General features: G+C 37.4%; 1 protein-coding gene across 1 annotated transcript; it reads right to left on the bottom strand.

Annotated features, from left to right (window-relative positions):
* Positions 1-1,961: 1,961 nt before the first annotated feature.
* hdac11 (histone deacetylase 11) lies at positions 1,962-15,225 on the bottom strand. The gene is made up of 8 exons (XM_079680194.1): positions 14,479-15,225; positions 13,422-13,538; positions 12,142-12,184; positions 11,287-11,363; positions 10,276-10,338; positions 7,880-7,976; positions 4,633-4,811; positions 1,962-4,009 (listed from the first exon to the last, which is right to left on the bottom strand). Exons 1-8 carry the CDS (start codon positions 14,650-14,652, stop codon positions 3,767-3,769), a joined length of 993 nt encoding a protein of 330 aa, XP_079536320.1. The 5' UTR covers positions 14,653-15,225; the 3' UTR covers positions 1,962-3,766.
* Between the last annotated feature and the right edge of the window lie 3,190 nt (positions 15,226-18,415).

Raw genomic sequence — 18,415 nt, forward strand, 5'->3', positions numbered from 1 at the left:
TTCTCTCAGATGAAACAGATTTACTAATAATGTTGTTGCAGTAAAGCTATCTCTTTCTCTACACAGTAACACTGCGGTGTGTCTCTGTGAGATAATGATGGATTGTTGTTTGGTTTAAATCTAGGCAGGGAGCCACGTCTCTGTGGTTTGAGATTTCCCGTCTGCATCTCTCCTACATACATCTTCCTCAAGGTCATCCTTTATTCTGAGGAAATAGGGGTGCATAACAGTAACTGTGCAAAATATTTTGGGCTGAATTGCGGACACAAGGAAACCCTTTAAAGTAAACTGTCTCAACTTAATTTGTAGCCTTGGAAAGCAGGGCGATGACCGTGCACCAGCGCCAAGAAACACAGTAAGGGATCAAAGAATGTTTCTTTTAAATATGAGCATGGATAAAGTGTATGATCCAGCTGTGAACTTTTATCTAAATAAAACCCCTCCTACTGTATGATGGAATTAAGTATCATTTATTTAAAACAAAGAAGAATGGAAGTAGCCTCAATGAAAAAAAAAAAGAACATTCAGGCCGTATGTCTACAGAGTATTGTGATATTGTAAACCTGATAGTTATCTCCATTTTCTTGACTGTACCAGTATTCTGATTACCTCTTTTTGTTATGTAACTGTGTGGAATAGTTACTTTATTTGTGTATCCTGATTAAGTAATCAAGTAATTAATTTCAATCAGGAGAGACTTTGCTTAAAGAGCTTTTATTGACATGTGTCATATGATATGCTAATGGTTAATAGTGGTGTTAAAGTATATTAGTATATTTTAAGAGGGGAATTCAGCCGTGTGTTGAATGGAAATGTATAGTCTTCCTTTGATGAACTTGCGCTGAGCTTCATGTAACCTGTTATTAAGTCTTTCGTTTTGCTTCTGCCACCCGAAAACATTTCTGAAGCAGAGTCTTGCTTCACTCCCTTCGGCAAACTGTCAAAAATACATCATATTAAGTCAGACTGTGTGCAATAGTCTTCCCTTTCTAAAACACTGGAGCTGTGAAAAAAATACAGAACTGCTCTACTTCTACTTCCCCCACAAACCACGGTTATCAGAGGCAGGAGGCCGTGTTGAGAATTCAATTCTTTAATTTAATTCCTACTTTAAGTTGAAGTTCGTAAAAAAATATTTTTTCTAAGTCAGCTCTGTGTTTTTGTTTAAAGACAAGGTTTCTATGTGACTGGAAGACAGTATTGTGAATTAGCTGATGATGGACAAGCATAAATAACAGCTTGTAGTGGGAACTAATCCAGATCTCACATTATGCAAAGCATGTCAGTAATTGGTAATTTCGGTTGAAACACCTGAGCTAATTCTTATACAACTGTCTGATCATATTTCTGTTGTGAAAATACTGAATGTCCTCTTCCAATATCAGAGTCCACATGATAACAAAGGTATCAACTGTAGCTGTGAACATGACAGGATGTGTGATGACCTAGAAGAGCATCAGGACTGTTTGAGGCATATGATAGCTATGTGATTAACATGATGATTCAGCCTCTATGGAGAGAGACATATGACAAGCATGATCATTTCTGACGTGGAGCTAATCTGAAGTAAACATTGAATACTGCTTTCTATTCCTCCATCTTGTGACTGTGTAACTCCCTCTCTTGGATATCAGCATGTGAAGGACACTGTTCAGGAACTACTTGATGCTCTGTATGTGATGACTACTTCCATTCTGGAGAGGATCACAGATACATGGATCCTGAGGTTGAAGCTCAAGCCGGGGACCAGTGATATTTTTCTACCAATTTCCATCTTGTTTTCTTCGCCTTTCCTCAGGTTTTGGCACTCTGCCAGCGCTCTGTGTCATATGTTGCTTCAACCTTTCCATTTAACTACATTAAAACAGTTTTATTATCTTGGTTTTCCAAACTTTAGCATTGGCGTTATACAAGAAATTCAAAGATTTAAAAAAAAAAAAAAAAATGTCCAAAAAAGACAGTTGTCACAGATGTTTTTAATACCAGTGTGAATGCATAGAAGTCGTTTTTAATTTCAGCACAAACCACAAACACGCCCTTAGAAAAATACAGTACAGCTTTGAACACAGTGTTATTTTTGGCAACATCGTCTTACAGGAAGGAGCTGCCGATCTGGAATCTGTGATCTCATCTCGTATTAAGGACGGCTTAGAATAAAGTGAGATGTTCTAATTAAAAGGTAGACACATTCAAAAGCACCACATCGGATCAAAGGCTTCAGCTAATTAGCACTGACACTGCTTACACACATTCATTATGAATGTGTCCAAACTGCCTCAAACATGTCCAGAACACAGCCAAGGCAGACAAAGTTTCATTATTAAAACATTCACAGCCACATTAACATTTTTCTTAATTAGGAGAACAGTACTGTATGAGGTACAGTACAACCTTCAGTCAAATCATTGGCAACTCCCTATTACACATGAACGGCCCAGATTATAGAACAAGTAATGACTAACCCTGATGAATGAAACACTGGATAATGAAGAATAAACTATTTAATGATCACAACAAATATCTAGAGGTTAAAACATGTTTACAGTGTTTGGGAAGAGAATAAGGGCCACGTCAATCTTTTTTACTGCTCAAAATTCTGACTTTTTTCTCAGAATGTTGACTTTTTTCTAAGTTTTTTGATCAGAATTTTTACATTTTTCTCAAAATTCTAGATTTTTTTCTCCGACATTTAGATTTTTTTCTCAAAATTCTAGCTTTTTTTCTCAGACATTTTCAGATTTCTGACTTTTTCTCAGAAATGTTGAGAATTCTGACTTTTATCCCAGTCTTCTTACACTTCTTGTAACTTTTGGTCAGATCTCAAACATTTTCAACATGTGGCCTTTATCCTCTTCCGTATACAATTAATAATAAAAAAATTCAGTAGGTTAGTTCGATAGCTACAGTTTTAAGGTGCTTCTTTTCTTGTGTTTCACCTCTACAACTATTAACAGGATAATTCATAAAATGTCCACATATTTAAAAGAATCTCAAACCTTTTTACAATACCATAGCATTTTATATATTTCACATATGACATTATTCCATTTCCTGAGATGAAAGAAGACTCCAAACATACATTAAACATAAAAGCCTTCATTCTCCGACTTTCAAATTACTATTAATGAAATTGACTGCAGTCAGAATAGTGCTGTCGTTGCAGTAAAATTATTCTCTTTCCAGAATTATTCCCTTTGATTCATGGCCAACCTATAAAGTAAAAAATAAATCAAAATCTTGTTAGATTAAATGTGCAATCAAGCACTGGGTAACCCCGTCTGGTATTGGGTTAAATTAAACACTTTTGTGTGTGCGGCAACAACCTGACACCATAATTACTGCACAATATAAAGTTACTGCAGTGCCTTCACATGTTACACCTGCAGAGGAAACACATGTTAGTGTTAGAGGCAGAATTAGTGAGACAGAAAAAAAAAACAGAATTCTGAGAAAAAAGTCAAAATTCTGAAAATGTCTGAGAAAAAAGTCAAGAGTTCTGAACATTTCTGAAAAAGAAAAGAAAGAGTTCTGAACATTTCTGAAAAAGAAAAGAAAGAGTTCTGAAGAAAAAAGTAAATTCTGAAAATGTCTGATAAAAAAAAAAAAAGAATTTTGAGAAAAAAGTCAAAATACTGAGAAAAAAAAGTCAACATTCAGAAAATTTCTGAAAAAAAACAAGAAAGAATTACAAAGTGACTTCCGTGCCTTCAAATGTTAAACCTTCACAGGAAACACATGTTAGTGTTAGTGGCAGAATTATTGCATCTCAGACCGCAGTGGATGTTGACCCAGTAGATCCAGAGCTGCTCATCATGCTGGTCACCATAGACGATGACCCCTCCCCCTCCAGAGCCTCTGGACCAATCAGGGCCTCCCGATGCAGGTTGATGATGGAGTCGGCGATGATACGGGCGGTTCTCTTCTGGTACCCCCCCGATGTCACCATGAGTATCGGGATGCCTCGACGCCTCGCAGCTCTGAACACAATCTCATCTCTCTTAACGATGCCCTGAAGGAAAAGGAGAATCCACTTTTTTAATCCCCATTTTTAGGGTATTTTTATATACAGTCTACAAATACACAAATTTGTGAGGAAAATTATGAACATTTCTAATAAAAAAAGTCAGGAATGGAAAATGTCTGAGAAAAAGAAAAGACACAATTCTGAGAAAAAAGTCAAAATTCTGAGGAAAAAAGTCAAAATTCTTAAAAAATCTGAGAAAAAAGTCAGAATTCTGAACATTTCTGAGAAAAAAGTCAAAATTCTGAGAAAAAACGTCAAAATTGTGGAATTTTCTGAGAAAAAAGTCAGAAATCAAACAAGAAGAAGAAAAATCCACTTTATGAATCCCCTTTTTAAAGTTATTTTTAAATCCCAGTACAAATATACAAATTCGGAGGAAATTAGTGAAAATTCGGATGGAAAAAGTCAAACTTTTGAATATTCCTGAGAATTTATTTTAAAGTAATAATAACAATAATAAATTCAATTTATAAAGCACCTTTCATTGCTCACAGCAATCCCAAGGTGCCCAAAGTATTTGAAAATGTCTTTAAAAAAAGTCAGAAAACAGATTTTTGTATTCCCAATTTTTTTGTCGAAATCCTTGTCTGATGGAGCAGGTTTAGTACCTGAGGAGAAATGGAGAGTCCTCCCAGAGGGTCTCCATCCAGGACGTCTGTCCCCGCGTTGTAGACGATGATATCGGGTCTGACCTCGTTCAGAGATCCTTCTGTGTGGAGCTCCACCTTCTGAAGATACTCCGAGTCTTCAGTTCCCCAGTCCAGCTCAACCTTCCTCTTTATGGCTTCTGGAGTAACAGGGACATAATCAATATCCACAATTACTGCCATCAGTTAGCCAACCCAAACACAATACTCCTGGGATGTCCATGTATAAGAAGTGTGCTGCCCTTGAAGCCCTTGAATGCCTTGCCTTGTTAACAGATTTGTAGCCAAAGAAATGTTGAGGTTTGTTTAAAAATCTAATTACTTACAATTGTCAGAGATGGCAAAAGTACACACATCCTTTATTCAAGTAGAAGTACAGATACTCGTGTTTATAAATACTCTGGTAAAAGTAGAAGCACTGACTAAACTTCTTTACTCAAGTCAAAGTAAAGAGGCTTTGAAATGTACTTCAGTAAAAAGTACCCATAACTAGCAGCTGTTTTAAAGAGTACCTGACCTCCCTTTATATTAATAGAACAATAATGTCATTGTTAGCTAATGAATGTTTCCATGGTGACCAACGGCAACATGACAACGTTTCCATTGGTCCCTCTTCTTTAGAGAAGACCAGGAAATGATGGATACACGGATCGTGTTCAAATCAATAGGCACGCAATGACTCTAAATAATAATGATCACGCCACCAAACACACATTCAGACTAAAGGAACCAGCCTGTTTGGAAAATGAGAGAAGTAGAAAGTACAGGTATTTGAGTTCAACATGAGAGAAGTAGAAAGTACAGGTATTTGTGTTCAACATGTGAGAAGTAGAAAGTACAGGGATTTGTGTTCAACATGTAAGAAGTAGAAAGTACAGGTATTTGGGTTCAACATGTAAGAAGTAGAAAGTACAGGGATTTGAGTTCAACATGTAAGAAGTAGAAAGTACAGGTATTTGTGTTCAAAATTGGAGAAGTAGAAAGTACAGGTATTTGTGTTCAACATGTGAGAAGTAGAAAGTAAAGGTATTTGAGTTCAACATGTAAGAAGTAGAAAGTACAGGTATTTGAGTTCAACATGTAAGAAGTAGAAAGTAAAAAGTCATCAGAAAAATAAGTAGTGGAGTAAAGTACTGATACCAGAACAATGTACTTAAGTACAGTAACGAAGTATTTGTACTCCACTACTTCCCACCTCGGACAATTGCATATACATTGCAACAATGCTCGTAGCCATGTTAACTACCACCTGCAGTGCAAGAAAGCCATTCATGTTTTACAATTGTTTAAAACACAGGAACACACTGAGCAATTTTACATTGTCTTAATTTACAGTCTTCACCAACATGTTAATGAGGAAGTGTGAGAGTAAATGGTTGATCTACTACCACTCTGTCTTCATTGGCTGTGGTTTAAGTTAGTGTCCCAATCAGAGTTTAACACACAACATGGGAACACTACATGAAGGCTTATCATTGCTGCAGATGATTTCTTTTAACACAGAGTAAAGGCTTGCTAACTGTATTCCTTTGATCCCGCAGGTAAGAAATTGTGTTTTTTCCATTAAGAATACTCAAATCTGCAGCAATTTTATTATTAATTAGTATGTACATTTTAAATAATTAACGCAAATAAGGAAAAAAGTTGAAAAGGAGACCACATGTTCCAAATTTCAAACAGAATTAAGCTACAAAATGGAATAATATAAAACTGATTTCTGTCCAAATCATGTCAAAAAATGGTAAGCTTTGGTCTTTGAAGGTAGAGAGAAATAAATGTGTCATATGAGGCAGAAGGAACTGCAGGCTTTATCTTAAACAACCAGAAAGTGCATTCATTTCACTTTCTTAAATTAATTATAAAAATTACGTGTCGAGAAGAAGATAGCCGAAGGAGGGGAACAACTTTGAAGGCAGGATTGAGACGTTTGGTCCCCAGAGTTTTGTTGGAATTGGGACCAAATGGCAGCATGTGGTTGTCAGATCAGCTTTAATGCATTGACAAATTAGTGTAAAAAGCAACGATTATAATGTCGCACAGACTGCTGCGTGACAGCTTTCCTGCTGAGTTATAATGGAGTGAGTGATCCTTCAGAGGGAAGTCATAACAGACTTTAAATAGCCCAGAGTGTAATGTAAGATTTGAGCTGGAGGAGGCAGCGCTCTCCACTCAAACATCAACTTCTAACCAGACATCAGGAGAGATGTAGACCCTGAACTTTGACCCAGCCAAACCCACACAAATGGGTGCCATGCAGAGGGGAAGTGCCATTTGCAGCATTAGAAGGCAGAAAGAATGATTACCTGCAGCCTCATTTAAACGTTTACATACAGCCTACCACTGTTTTAACTCAGTATTAAAACTGCACAACATTACAGCTGCTACAGTATGAACACACTCTCTACACACATCACATGCTTGGTTATTACTTTATCTGCTGTATTATTGAAGCAGGAGTAATCCTACACCTCTAACAGACTTGAACAAAGTAAATGTTCCCTCTGTACACAGCCAGAGTGCCAATAGGTGCATGCACATTGACAACAGTAGACTTGGTTTGTGTTAAGCCCCTTTTTGAACTGCAAATATATACTTTTCCTCCGTAAAACAAAATCCTGAGTTTCATCCAGCACTACATGTGGGAACGCAAAAGCCAGAAGAAGCAGTGTCACAATGCCTTTATCTTATATTTACTTGGCGAGTAAGATCTAACAGTTGCACTGTCGCCTCCCACTAGAAGCATATAAGCAATATTATTACATGCCTTAGTTAAATATTCAATTCTGATTAATCAAATCTGACATTACAGAGTTCAGTTTTTTTTCAAGGAACAGACCGTTGCTAGGGAGAATAGACCGTTGCTAGGGAGAACAGGCCATCGCTAGGGAGAGCAGACTGTCGCTAAGGAGAGCAGAATGTTGCTAGGGAGAACAAACCATTGTAGAGGAGGATCGAGAGACTAATGTATATGCAGTCATATCACATCTTTACTTGGCGAGTACATTTTAAAATGATGTTAAATTAAAGGGAATAATATGAATATATTATATAGAAATCCGTTCTTTGATACTCCAGATAACACACATGGTAAAGCCGCTCATGCACCTATGTACAATATAACACGTTATATATACAGTATATTAAGGTTATCTAATGTCTATACAATCAAAGATTAAAAAGCAAGAATGAGGAAATGAGTGGTGCTCACTTTTGGCAGCATTGTCTTCAGGATATATGTAGCGATTGTACACGTCCATGATGAAAACTCGTTTATCGTCCAAGAAATCACGCTCGTGTCCATTCCCCTACAACAGAGCGGAAACACAAGATATAGCAACATTTAATAAAAAGAAAGCTTGTTAGTTATTTCTACATGAGTGGATCGTTATTGTTTAGCTGTGTGAATAAGCAACACAGCTGCCTAGGCTATCATTTCAATTGATGTGCAAACGAGAGCACTTCAAGTGTCATGCTCAGGGTTGTAATTAGGATTTTACTGCATATCCTCAATACTTCCCTGTGCCTCATTATCTGCTGAGAGGGGTACTTCAGGCCCACCTGGATGCAGATTTTTCTCTTTGTTCTCCATAAATTATTTACTCAGCATCTTTATTGATCTTCTGCAAGTGTCAATAGGTAAAGGCTCATCATTTCCCATAAGCTATAGCTCAAGAAAAAAGTGCTGTATTCCTGGAAAATAGCCATTAACCTTGGGAACATTGAGACATGCTTTTGTTTACATGCACCAGGTTATACAAGGATTCAAGGATCAGTTATTGTCTTTCTGCAACACAGGGTTTATAGACAGTAGCCCAATAGTATACATTATAAAGTTAAATGAAATTAACTTGACTTGACTAGGATGTTCAGCCATAGACTCAAACTGAAATATATACAGTATAGATTATTAGCTGGGACTTTTTGCAGTATTTCAACTGGTGTAGTAGATCATGTGAATCCCTCAGGAAGACTTTAAGCGACATGATTACACAGATTAGTTGAATACTCAAATCTGATTGGTCAATTTGGACATTCCAGATTTTTTACAAGCAGACCGTTGCAAAGGAGAGCAGACCGTCGCTAAGGAAAACAGACCGTTGTAAAGGAGGATCAAAGGACTATGTGCAGTCATATCAATCCGTAGAAAGTAGTGAGGGAAAAAAACACATTACTTTCGTCCATCAGAAAACACTGTGAAATAACTTTTTTACATTTCTTTTTATATTTGTGGAGAAGACAAAACGTTAGATTCATGATGGCTAAACTGTCCACAGGAAAAAAAGAGAGCAAGAGAAGAAGAGAGGTTAAAAGACATCAGAGAATTCAGCAGAAGAAAACTGACAGGAAGTAAACACTAAAGGGAACAGCAGAATAAGACAGACAGGAAGTAAGCACTACAGGGAACAGCAGAAGAAGACATGCAGGAAGTAAACACTAATGGGAACAGCAGAAGAAGAAAAAGACAGGAAGTAAACACTAAAGGGAACAGCAGAAGTAGACAGACAGGAAGTAAACACTAAAGGGAACAGCAGAAGAAGACAGACAGGATGTAAACACTAAAGGGAACAGCAGAAGAAGACAGACAGGAAGTATACACTAAAGGGAACAGCAGAAGAAGACAGACAGGAAGTAAACACTAAAGGGAACAGCAGAAGAAGATGACAGACAGGAAGTAAACACTAAAGGGAACAGCAGAAGATGACAGACATGAAGTAAACACTAAAGGGAACAGCAGAAGAAGACAGACAGGAAATAAACACTAAAGGGAACAGCAGAAGAAGACAGACAGGAAATAAACACTAAAGGGAACAGCAGAAGAAGAAGACAGACAGGAAGTAAACACTAAAGGAAACAGCAGAAGAAGACAGACAGGAAATAAACACTAAAGGGAACAGCAGAAGAAGACAGACAGGAAGTAAGCACTAATGCGAACAGCAGAAGATGACAGACAGGAAGTAAACACTAAAGGGAACAGCAGAAGAAGACAGACAGGAAATAAACACTAAAGGGAAAAGCAGAAGAAGACAGACAGGAAGTAAACACTAAAGGGAACAGCAGAAGAAGACAGACAGGAAATAAACACTAAAGGGAACAGCAGAAGAAGACAGACAGGAAGTAAACACTAAAGGGAACACTGTATGGTCTCTAGAGGTGTTTAAAGACTGGTTAATGGAAATAAAGTAACATATATCAAAATGCTTTTGTTATTTTTCGCCCCTGAATCACATCAAAAATGTATAATATTGCAAGAATAGAACTGAAGGCACTTTAAGGCACTGTTTTTGAAAAACTCTAACGTATATTATGCAATGTGTGTGTATTGTAACGACACTTCAGACACATCTCAGTGAAAACAACCCGAAACACACAAGGCGCTGACATTACTGCAGATAACCCAGTGATGGTCTTTTATTATTTGACGCTGGTATGCACTCAACTGTTTTCCAGAGGAGATTCTTTTTGTTACATTTCACTGATGATGACAGTGAGGGCCAATTTGGTCTGCAGGGAGCCGTATTGATTGGCTGAAGTGGTGAAAGAGGGGTAATCTACGATGTGGGCTCCTGAGCATTGACACAGAAAGAGGTAATGGTATCGGCTCACCTGATGAGCATCCAGATCAATGATGGTCGCCCTGGAGATGCCTTCCACTCTCTCAAACAGAAACTGAGAAACAGATGGGGAAATGTTTGCTTTCTCTCCGAAGAAGACACGTTCACAGTTCAGTATGTGTGAATGCATTGGAGTAACTTTCTTCCATCTTATGCCATATCTTGCCAAACTGCTTATGTGTTTTGAAATCTCAACGACATGTCAAACCAAAAAGGGAACTATTAACGTTACGCTTATTTCTGTAAAAATGGTTTACATTAGCTGTAATTAGCCATCAAAAGCTACAAGTCATAGTAGACCAAGTAAAGCAATGCCAGCTGCTATGAACGGTCAGAGAATCAACGTGCTTCCCCACTAATCATCCATTTAGTCATCCTTTTATTTGAAGGAAAGCAGAGTGAGTAATATATGAAAATGTTTTTACATTACATTGCATTTATCTGACGCTTTTACCCAAAGCGACTTACAATAAGTGCAATGTTTAACTTTTAACTGAAGATTCATAGCCATACGGCGTAACATGGGTAGCTTTCATATCAAATGGTTTGCCCTTCCACTCATAGTCAACACCTGTTCCTAAGTCAAGGGGTGAAAACCACACTTAAAGGTTATTATTTATCAATGAAAATTAGAGTAATAGCAACATCCATCAAAACGATAATAAACATCAGCACAGTGAAATCCAAAACGTGCTCCACATAATCGAAAACATACAAACAATGGCTTCTCCAAACATTAGGCTTGTGTTTCCAAAGAGCTAACAATGTACTTAACACCAGTGTTTCTTAGCAAGTTGCTCGTCTCTCTTTTTCATCATGCATAAAAACCAGTAAAGGTTTCAGACGGTACATTTGGGTTAAACACATCCTTATAATCTGAATATATTTAGTGGCATTTCATTTTAAACTTTTAACAGTGTTTTTGAACCAAAAGGGTGTGTGTTTTATTTTTCTATTTTTTTGTCAAACCTTTGATGCCTTTCAATAAATATCCAACAGTTACCTTGATGGCCAGAGTGATGTCAGCGTAAGCACAGAAGCCCCCCCCTCTGTCGCTGGAGCAGTGGTGAAACCCTCCTCCTGGGTAACAGAAAAACTCAGCATCAGTGTCAGGACGTCATATGAGCATGCCACAGCAAACCTAAGAAATCTATTTATCTCAACAGCAACAATTGGTTTTATTGAGTTTGTAGCAGCAATAGCAGCTGCTGTGTCCTCTGTGTTGTCCCCTGTGTCACAACGAGTTGATGCTGAAATGCTTGAAGAGCAGTAATGTACAGCACAAGGAAGAACAAATGGGATGATAACCATTCAATCAGGTTATTACACGATGTAGTCGAATACTTGATTCTGATTGGTCAGTTTGGACATTCCAGAGGTCTGTTCTTTTTTCCGAGCAGGCCGTTGTTAAGGAGAACAGACCGTTGCTAAGGGGATCAAGAGACTTTGTGTAGTTATATCAATCCGCTGAGAGAAGTCCGATCAATTTATAATCAGTTGTGGACAACAAGCATTAGTTTCCATCTGTTAGAAAACACAGTGGGATACTTTGTGAATATTTATTTTTATATTTGTGGAGGGAGAGACACTTTGGATTCATGATGGCTTAAATATGTCCAATATATACAAATACAAAGAGGAAAAGAGAAGGAACGAGGTTAAAAGACAGAGCGCTGGACATCAGAGAAATCAACAGAAGAAGACAGACAGGAAGTAAACACTAAATGGATCAGCAGAAGAAGACAGACAGGAAGTAAACACTAAAGGGAACACAGTATGGGCTGTATCGATGGTATACTGTATATCTATACATCTATCTAATTATCTCTTTTGGTTACTGAACTAGAAACTCACTTACCCACGTTCACAGCCCACCCTCGGTCTATAGCCAGTTTTCCGGCCTGTGGTAGAAAGAAGACAAACTTCAAATACCTTTTTGAAATCAACATAGACAAATACATAAAGTGTCCCCTTCCGAGTTTATCAGAATACCAATTGACAAAATAAAAAATCTACTTTTCCAACTTACATGAAGCGAACAATAATTAAAAGTCCCCTATTATACTGTTTTTCATCAATATATCACAGATCTCAGATATAAACAGAACCTGTCTCTGAAGTGTTTGGCTCCAATCACCAAACAGATCTTTGCAGCATTACCCATAATCCCCTCTGTTTCAGCCCTGTTTTTAAAGTGCTGATTCTCTGTCTGTTACTTTAGATGAAAATACGGAGCCCCTCCCCACGCCCCTCTGAGAGAGATTTGGTTACAAAGAACTCAATGGTGCTCTAGGAGGAGATTCAGGTGATAAGGTGGGGGGGGGGGGGGGTTACCTTGGTTGCTGATTAGCCAATGGTTGCACAAGCCAACACATCGTTATGACATCATAATGTGGCCAAAATCTGATCAGCTCATTTTCAGACAGGTTTTTATAGAAATGGATCAAAAAGAGAGAGAATCTTTGTTCCTGAAACTTTCAGAGTCTCTTTACACAGAGGGGACACATGTTGATGTAGAAGAGACATGAAGAAGAGGGGACACATGTTGATGTAGAAGAGACATGAAGAAGAGGGGACACATGTTGATGTAGAAGAGACATGAGGAAGAGGGGACACATGTTGATGAAGAAGACACATGAGGAACAGGGGACACATGTTGATGTAGAAGAGACATGAAGAAGAGGGGACACATGTTGATGTAGAAGACACATGAAGAAGAGGGGACACATGTTGATGTAGAAGAGACATGAAGAAGAGGGGACACATGTTGATGAAGAAGAGACATGAAGAGGGGACACATGTTGATGTAGAAAAGACATGAAGAAGAGGGGACACATGTTGATGTAGAAGAGACATGAAGAAGAGGGGACACATGTTGATGTAGAAGAGACATGAAGAAGAGGGGACACATGTTGATGTAGAAAAGACATGAAGAAGAGGGGACACATGTTGATGTAGAAGAGACATGAAGAAGAGGGGAAACATGTTGATGTAGAAGAGACATGAAGAAGAGGGGACACATGTTGATGTAGAAGAGACATGAAGAAGTGGATTTTGAATAATAGGTGGTGTTTGCATTCCCTAAAGGATTTGTGTTTACTGAAGAAATTAAACATATTCTCAATCTCAAATAGCTACCATTATGGTTCCTCCGGTCTGCGTCCTCAAAGGCCTCAACACTCTCCTTTGAACCAGGAAATTAGGCAGGAAGATGAGAGGTGGGATTTCCGTGATGTTTGCCACAACCATAGACCACTGAGATAAATAAAAAACACAGTCAGTGACGGTTAAAACATTGTAACTGTGACTTTATCCCCTAAAAGGCAAACAAAACCACAGATGGACTGAAACGTAAATAAACCCAAAAAGGAGAATGTGTGAGGTTTCTACAAACGGAAAAAATAAAGTGTACTTTGGGTGGTTCCTCAGGTAAATCTAACACACTGTATATGAAGACGCCAACATGTAACTCATTCCAATTTAAAACAAATTTAAATCTAGTTTTGCTATAAAAACCTGGGACTGTATTGTTTGTTAATCCTTTTTGTCTGTAGTGTTATTATTTTTAATTTTTCAATTATTATTATTTAAAAAGAAATTGATGTTTCTAATCTTTGTTTAATTAATTTTGTTCATATTTATCATATTGTTTTTTACTCTACTAGTACTTTTGGTTTTTTTAAATTTATTTTTTACGATATGTTACACTATGTTTGATATGTTTTAGTTTTTCAGTAATAATGAGCCTATCTTGAGCATATATTAATTAAAAGCAAACACAGTATTTCAATTTAATAAATCGTCAACCTAAAACACATTTTTAAAATAGGAAGAATGAAAGAAACCAAAATAAAAAAGGAGGCAGTACGTCAACATATAATATTTTGATCTTTATTTTAGATGTATTTTAACATCCCGCTAGTAATCCAAGCCTTAGACATTTAACAGCATGATTACTTCTTTCTGTATGATTTACTCTAAGGCAATACAGTTACATTTGATTGGATCCTGTTACATGTATAATAATCATAATAATAATAATAATACATTTTAATTATGAAGGCGCCTTTCAAGGTACACAAAACAAAAAACAAAACAGCACAAACACAAGAACAATATTTAAACCCTAAACCTATGCATCAGTGCCATTATTAAGTGTCATACTGAGAGGTGGGTTGTGGGTAATCTGAGTGACCTTCAGTTTGTTGAGGTAGCGTTTGGTGTGAACCACCAGCAGATCTTCTTCAGAAGCTTCTCGCGCCTCCACCATGTTCTCATCAGTGAGAAACTGCTCCTCTGAGACAGAAACAGGATCAGTTAGACTCAGACTATCTCCAGATTGAAAACTGGCTAAACTGGACTTCAACATCAATTCTAAAAAATAAACCTATGTACTAAAGCAGGAGTCGATATTCACCATAATTCTGCAAATCCTAAAGAATTCCCAAAAAGTTGATCGTTGTGGGGACAAAACTAGCACATTTGTATATTACTTAAAAATGATGATATTAAATAATTAACGATATTAATACAAATGAAAAAACACTCCATATAACAAATGCTCAAAGACGCTTTACAAAAAATGTTGTACCAGTCTCAAAACGAGCAGGTTTGCACAACATAAAAGAAATATTAATAATAATAAATAACAATATGAATACACGTTTGTTTTTTAAATCCATCAAAAAAAATATATAAAATAAATGCATTGGAGGAACTGAGTGTTCTTTAAAGGTTACCTATCATGCTATGTGTAGGCAATAGCATAGGTCTCAGATATATAAAAAAACATAAAAAACATGTCTATGAAGTGTTTTGCTCAAAATACCAAACAGATCACCCATTCTAGCCATGCCTCATATCCCTCTATTTCACTTCCTGTTTCTAAAGTGCTGATTTGGGGAATAAAGCTTTAAAAAAATAAAATAATTGATTAAAAAAAAGGAGGGGGCTGAGCTCATGCGGGACCCGGCAGCTACTGTCTAAACTAAATGCTGCCGTGATGAAACGCCATATCATGGATTATCAAGGATTCTCTCTGAAACAGTATGGAGCTCAAAGGCTTTCTCTCTTGCCGGTTATACCACAAGGTGAGTTCCTTTTTACTTCCTGCTTCTTCACACACATGCTCTCCAGTACAGGTTAGCTCTGAGTGTTAGCCATGCTAATGTAGTTTTGTCTATTATAGAGTATTCTAATGTATTCAGTATTTGTTATATTGTATATTCTTCAGATACTCAAATGATATACTGTATCTTTCCTACAGTTCATGTGTACATTGTACATTTGTATCTATTTCTATGTATTTTTATTATATATATACAGGACTGTCTCAGAAAATTAGAATATTGTGATAAAGTTCTTTATTTTCTGTAATGCAATTAAAAAAAACAAAAATGTCATACATTCTGATTCATTACAAATCAACATGAAATATTGCAAGCCTTTTATTATTTTAATATTGCTGATTATGGCATACAGCTTAAGAAAACTCAAATATCCTATCTCTAAATATTAGAATATCATTCGAAAAGTATACTAGTAGGGTGTTCAACGAATCACTTGAATCGTCTAATTAACTCGAAACACCTGCAAGGGTTTCCTGAGCCTTGAAAAACACTCAGCTTGGTTCAGTAAACTAAATCACAAGTATGGGGAAGACTGCTGATCTGACTGCTGTCCAGAGGACCGTCATTGACACCCTCCATCAGGAGGGTAAGACACAAAAAGAAATTTCTCAAAGAGCAAGCTGTTCACAGAGTGCAGTTCAAAGCACATCCACAAAAAGTCTGTTGGAAGGGGGAAATGTGGCAGGAAACGCTGCACAACCAAGAGAGATGACCGCAGCCTTAACAGCATTGTGAAGAAGAGTCCGCTTCCAGAATTTGGGGGAGCTTCAAAGACAGTGGACTGAAGCTGGAGTCCAGGTATCAAAAGTCACTGTTCACAGACGTGTCCGGAAATGGGCTACAATAGCCGTATTCCCATGGTCAAGCCACTTCTGAACTCAAGACAACGGAAGAGGCGTCTGACTTGGCTAAGGAAAAGAAGCACTGGACAGTTGCACAGTGGTCCAAAGTCCTCTTTTCAGACGAAAGCAAGTTTTGTATTTCATTTGGAAGTCAAGGCGCCAGAGTCTGGAGAAAGGGCTGGAGAGGAGCAAAATCCAAGTTGCTTGAAATCCAGTGTGAAGTTCCCACAGTCAGCGATGGTTTGGGGAGCCATGTCAGCTGCTGGTGTTGGTCCACTGTGTTTCATCAAGCCAGAGTAAATACAGCTGTGTACCAAGAGATTTTAGAGCACTACATGCTTCCGTCTGCTGAAAAGCTCTATGGAGATGAGGAATTCATTTTCCAGCATGATCTGGCACCTGCCCAGCAGTGCCAAAACCACCAGTAACTGGTGTAACTGACCATTGGCATTACTGTCCTCGATTGGCCTGCAAATTCCCCTGACCTGAACCCCATAGAGAATATGTGGGGTATTGTGAAGAAGAAGCTGAAAGACCACCAGACCCAACAATGCTAATGAGCTAAAGGCCGCTATTGAAGCATCCTGGGCATCCATAACACCTCAGCAATGCCACAGCTGATTGCCTCCATGCCACGCCGCATTGATGCAGTAATCCGTGCAAAAGGATTCCCCAACCAAGTACTGAGTGCATTAATGGACATTTTCAAATGTTTGATTGTGTTTTGCTGTTATAAATCTTTTTTTTTACTTGGTCTGAGGAACTATTCTAATTTTTTGAGATAGGATTTTGAGTTTTCTTAAGCTGTATGCCATAATCAGCAATATTAAAATAATAAAAGGCTTGCAATATTTCAGTTGATTTGTAATGAATCCAGAATGTATGACATTTTTGTTTTTTTAATTGCATTACAGAAAATAAAGAACTTTTATCACAATATTCTAATTATCTGAGACAGTCCTGTAAATCATGTGTAATACTTTCTGCTGCTTTGTCAAAAACATTTCCCCACTTGGTATGAATAAAGTACATCTAACCTTAAAAATAACCACTTTGACCACATATTGTAAGCTAAACATAAAAGAATCAAGGTTTTCCTCCGTCAGCAGAGTCAGAGTTTTATGTGCACTTTTAGCTCCTCAATGAGTTTGAATTAAGCTGTGGACGACATTTTCTCACTTTTGCATGAAGATGTGTCAGCTAGCAGTTTTTGCCTGGCCTTGTCCCCTGACTCTCTCTCAGAAGCTTTCATTGCCATCTCTACTGTAGCTCTGTGAGGACAATACAACCTTTGAATCTTTGAATCCTGCACAGCCTCCCTCAGCAAGTGTTTCCTCCTCGATCAACAACTCCGTCTCCCTCTCCTCTCTTTGTTCTCCCTCTGAGTGATTCCCTGTATCATCATGGTCCCTGGTAGACCCCCCACACAAATAACAACACAGACTATAGACTTTTGCACTACTTTTTATTCTGTATTTTATTATATGTTGCATCGTTGGAGCAGCTCAGGTCAGAAGAATTTCATTGCCATTTTCTACACTGTACTGTAGCTTTGTGCATATGACAATAAACCTTTTGAATGAATTTAATTGAATGACCACCTCTTGTTGTTAAATACCAACTATATGCAATATATATATATATATATATATATAATATATATATATATATATGCCGTTAATATCTGTGCAATATATACCTGGCTGCTAAATCTTCACAATTGTTAAAGCCCCTGTCACAACTGTCCCCGAAATGTACACCCGATGGACACACACTAATATTGAATTGTGAATTTCGCACGAAGATGGCCCCGAACCACACACAAAGGCAACATTTACATTACATTTAAGACATACAACTGCAACGAAAGTAACACAAACAATTATGTTAAAGTATTATGATACTGTACTGATATTTTCAGACTTTGTTCTTTACTTTCTCCGTCTTTATATGTAGAAGATATTAAGTTTTCTCCGTCATGTTGTTTCCATAGCAACAACAACTTCCTCGCCTTCAAAATAATATGTTATATCCTTTTCAGTTTCACAGAACACAAATTGGGTTATTTACATATTATGTTTACATGATTTTGTTGTGCAATAAAAAACCTGATGAACACACGATAAAGGAAATGTTCAAATTCGGCTCTGATCGTAGCAAC

This window comes from Notothenia rossii (genome assembly GCF_949606895.1).
Source record: "Notothenia rossii genome assembly, chromosome: 5".
NCBI lineage: Eukaryota > Metazoa > Chordata > Actinopteri > Perciformes > Nototheniidae > Notothenia > Notothenia rossii.